Source organism: Eutrema salsugineum, unplaced genomic scaffold, assembly GCF_000478725.1.
Source record: "Eutrema salsugineum unplaced genomic scaffold, Eutsalg1_0 scaffold_9, whole genome shotgun sequence".
Taxonomy (NCBI): domain Eukaryota; kingdom Viridiplantae; phylum Streptophyta; class Magnoliopsida; order Brassicales; family Brassicaceae; genus Eutrema; species Eutrema salsugineum.
Genome location: NW_006256342.1, coordinates 8,824,752 through 8,829,427, shown reverse-complemented (window position 1 = coordinate 8,829,427; position 4,676 = coordinate 8,824,752). Strand labels below are relative to the sequence as shown.

At 35.0% G+C, this 4,676-nt stretch overlaps 1 protein-coding gene across 1 annotated transcript; it reads left to right on the top strand.

The window, feature by feature from the left end:
• The first annotated feature begins 3,089 nt into the window (after positions 1 to 3,089).
• Positions 3,090 to 3,798, top strand: LOC18008336 (calcium-binding protein CML24). The gene has a single exon (XM_024153477.1). It carries the CDS (start codon positions 3,153 to 3,155, stop codon positions 3,621 to 3,623), a length of 471 nt encoding a protein of 156 aa, XP_024009245.1. The 5' UTR covers positions 3,090 to 3,152; the 3' UTR covers positions 3,624 to 3,798.
• Positions 3,799 to 4,676: the final 878 nt, after the last annotated feature.

Genomic DNA, 4,676 nt, shown 5'->3' with positions numbered 1-4,676 from the left:
CAGCTAACCATGAAATTCCTGTTGATCAAACTCGAGGGTATGGCAGAAACGTTACCTGTTCTGCTTGAGAAGCTAATATAAATGGCTCAAACCTGTTGTACCGTCGTGATTTGTTCACGTCAACAACTCCAAACTTGTTTAGACGTACCCTTCGTCCAACAGTTGGATCAAACCAATCACATTTGAAGAGAACAGTTTTCAGGCTTAACAATCCAGGATACTCTACTTCAATTATTTCTTGCACAACTCCATAAAAATCGATTTCACCCCTCACACAAACTCCATAGTTTGTTGTCGCCCGCTTTGCACCATGACGGTATGTGTGAAAAACATAGCCCCGAGTGAAATACATTGAGGCTGTAGTTATTTTTGCCATCGGACCTAGTAGTAACTCATGGAACCATGTTGGAAATTCATCCGGATCATTCGGGTCCACCTAATAAGAAATAAATTCCGCTTTTATTTCTTGATTTCGATATATAGCAAATTAAAGTAGTACTCTTTTAATTAAAATTTTATACGTACTTGCCCTTTTAACCACTGGGCATAGTGTTGATCTTTACGATCATTGATTTCCGTTTCAGAAATCCCAGATATGCATTCTTTAACCTCATCAACAAATGTGCTGAGAAAAACAACAAATAGTTATTAATACTGACAACTCATATAAAGATATTATTAATTAAAAAGGTACCTTTCATACGATGACAACTCTTCACAATTTAACAGGATATATGTATGTGCACTGTGATAATCTTTTTCATTGGACCACCAAACATCTTTTAGTTTTCCACTAAGACGTCCGATCGGCGAGAATATGTCAGGTACACCTTCAACGGCATATGTATGGCCAACCCCTCCATCATCATATCGACGAGTAGCTCTTTTGCGTGTTCGTACTTTCGGTGCAAAATAGTATGAAGTGAAGTGTGAAGTCTCTTGCGTTAAGCTTCCCGCCACAATTGAGCCTTCCACTTTAGCTAGGTTTTTGGCTTTACCTTTAAGATGCTTCATGAAAAGCTCGAACGGATACATCCACCTGTACTGAACGGGTCCACCGAGCTCTGCTTCGTATGGGAGATGAACAGGAAGATGTTCCATAACATCAAAAAATGATGGTGGGAAGATCTTTTCCAAATTGCACAACAAGATTGGAATATTCAATGCCAATTGTGATATTACATCAACTGATAATGTTCGTGTACTAAGATCCCGAAAAAAAGAACCAATGCCTCCAATAGCTTCATAGACGTTTTTGGGCAAGAGTTCAGCAAATGCAAATGGAAATAATCGTTGCATAAAGACATGGCAGTCATGGCTTTTCATCCCAGCAAACTTTACCCCCTTCTCAACAGATTTGGAAAGATTAGAGACATACCCATCAGGAAATTTAATAAATGCGTCCACACGGTTTTGGTTAGTGTATACCTCGTATTCTTGCATTTCAAACAAGGACAAAACATTTTCCCACTATCTTTCGTTCTCTCCATATTTGTAGCCTGATACATAAATATTTCTAACCCGTTCTTGAACTCTTCTGTCAACGCCCCATCTGAATCTTTACGCATATACATCCAACTTCTTAGCTCGTATATAGACATCTTGAAAATAAATTCAAAATACTATCTCTTTTTATTGATTAGACAATAAAGGAGGTGGTCTCTTGTGTCACGTCTAGCCACGTGAATGAAGTAAATTAACCTTATAATATTATTACTTCTTTGATTCAAAGTAATATAACTCTTAATTCGGGTTTTCAGCAATGGACAACCCAATATATAAGGATTTACAACACTATACTAAAATTTAAGAGACCTACAATGGGTCTCCAAGATGAAGATGCTCTTATGTTTGAATGATGATGTGTTGTGATTGAATGAAGAAATGAAGATCTATTTATAGGAAAATTTCGGGCTTTACAACGCTTTTACGACGACTTTTTACGACGGTTGTACATTCAACAATAATATTACGACGAGTTTACGACGATTTTGCGATAAAATTTTTCATCTACAATTGTTAGGTAAACATGTTTTAAATGTTTTTCACCTAACTCCTTTTTCGACGTACAATCGTCGTAACATGTACATCGAAATGTAGTCGTCGTATATTCGTCGTAATTTTGCGACGAATTTACGACGATTTTACATTTATTAGCAAATCTCTCGTTATCGATGTATAATCGTCGTAATTCGTCGTAAATTGTACGTCGAGTTTACGACGATTTTTATATACGACGGTTTTACGACGGTTTTAAAATTAGACGTTAGATCGTCGTAAAATCGTTGTAAAATCGTTGTACTCTTGCGACGATTTGAAAACCGTCGTAATGGACCGTTGGAAAACGATTGTTTTCTTGTAGTGAGACCGGTATCCTAATACATATTTATATATTCTTCGCAATTTTTGTGGAATTCATAACATAGTTTATTTGAATTTTATAAGAGATGTTAGATTGTGGAATTCATAACATAATATTTATCCAAAGATGTTAGATTCACTAGATTTCAGTTTGTTTGGACGTTATATGAGCCATAGTCGCGAATCAAGCGAATTATTAACTTCAAATCATTTTTTATATAATAAATTTTATATTTTTTAAATACTATAAAGTTGGTTTATTAGGATTGAACAAAATGTATGAAATTTTTGATCCGATTCAGGTGTCCGATTCAAGTATTCGATCGGTAATCACACTATCTGATATGCAATATCATTTCACAACTTCAGAATATTTAAAGATATCCTTACAGTGTCATGATTGAAAACAATATGGAAAAAACTGTCGTACAATCTCAACAGAATCTTATATTTATATTTCATTTAAATTAAAAAAATATTCAATTGCCATAACAACTGATTAACACAATCGTAACCATAATGTAAAGTATAAAGTCAATAAAAACAAAATTTGGCAAGAGAGTATAGTTAAAAAAAAAGAAAGTAAATTTAAAATCAGAATTAATAATACTATGCACTCCATCCCACGCAATCTTTCACGCGTTTTTAAAACCGCGTTTATTTCGTCACTCTCCTCTAAACTTTCCTCCTATTTATAACCAAACGCATTCTTCTACTCTCTTAGTTTTCTCGAAACTTCTAAAAATCTTCTCTCTACTCTCTCTGCAATCTCTCTCTTTCTCTCTGTTGCAATGTCGAAGAACGGTGCTAGAAACTGCTTAGGTTCAATGGAAGATATCCGAAAAGTATTCCAACGATTCGACAAAAATGGCGACGGGAAAATCTCGATCGACGAGCTAAAAGACGTGATCCGAGCTCTCAGTCCCACGGCGTCGCCGGAAGAAACGAAATCGATGATGAAAGAGTTGGATCTCGACGGTAACGGATTCATCGACATGGACGAGTTCGTCGCGCTTTTCCAGATCGGAGACGGAAACAGCAACGGAAACGATGCTCAAGATCTGAAGGCAGCGTTTGATCTGTACGATCTGGATGGTAACGGATGGATCTCGGCGAAGGAGCTTCAGTCGGTGATGAATAATCTCGGCGAGAAGTGTTCGATTCAGGATTGTAAAAAGATGATTAGCAGTGTTGATGTTGACGGTGACGGTTGCGTTAATTTCGAAGAGTTTAAGAAGATGATGGTTCGCGGCGGAGCTTGAAAAACCGTTTCGGAATCTCGCCGGAGATTCGACGGTTAGGATTCGTTAGTTTCTTTGGTTTTTTTTTTGTAAATATGATAATTAGGGGATTAAACTAGGAGAATCTTTTGTTTTGCTCTCTAATTGATCTGGATTAATGTACTAATTCAAAAGATTTAATCGATTTTTTTTTTTGTTAACGATTATGATATCAACTTTTTTAATTAACATTTATTAATATGGTTGCTTTAGATTTTAGAAAGATTGTTTGATCATGTGCATATTGTGTTGTAGATTAGTTATATACTTCACGATCCCATGTGATCTCTTAACCTTTCTCCACGTATCTCGCTGGTGCATTAATAACATGTTATTGCGATACGATTCTTTACTTATCAAAAAAATATATTGCGATAAATCTCAAATATTTCTTTTCTTGAAAAACGCAAACGCCAAACGCGGGTCTGTTAGGTATTGATTGGTTCACCCGCTATCACCTGCAAACGTAGTGGTTGATAGCGGTTAGTGGCGTTTTATCACAATCATAGGAATCGTTGCAAACCGTTCTGTATCGTTTTATACCGCTGAAATCCAAAAGCTGCTTCCCGCCAGCGTTTGCGGTTGCGGATGGTAGCGATTGGGTAAAAAAATTAAAAAAAAATAAAATCACGCTAGAAAAATAAAATAAAAGATGACGTTAAAAATAATTATAAAACTCTAATTCTCCTATATATAAATCCTAAACCTCTCACTTTTTCTATCAAGTTCTAGTCTCTAATCATGACTTTCATATCAATTGAAGAAAATTAAGATACAAGTAAGTGCCATAATACTTTGGTTTAATTCATTAATATTAATTTTTCTGTTTCCACTTTTAAAATAAGAAATTATAAATATGTATTTTATTAATTACAAAATTAGTTTGTTATAATTCTTTTTTTTGTTCTTCAGAAAGTTACATGATCAAACGAGATGATATATGCGTTACTTCAACGAATCATTGTGGAAAAATAAACTCAAGATAAATATTCTAGATTTTTTACTACACTCCAGAAAGAACGTATTTTGAATACT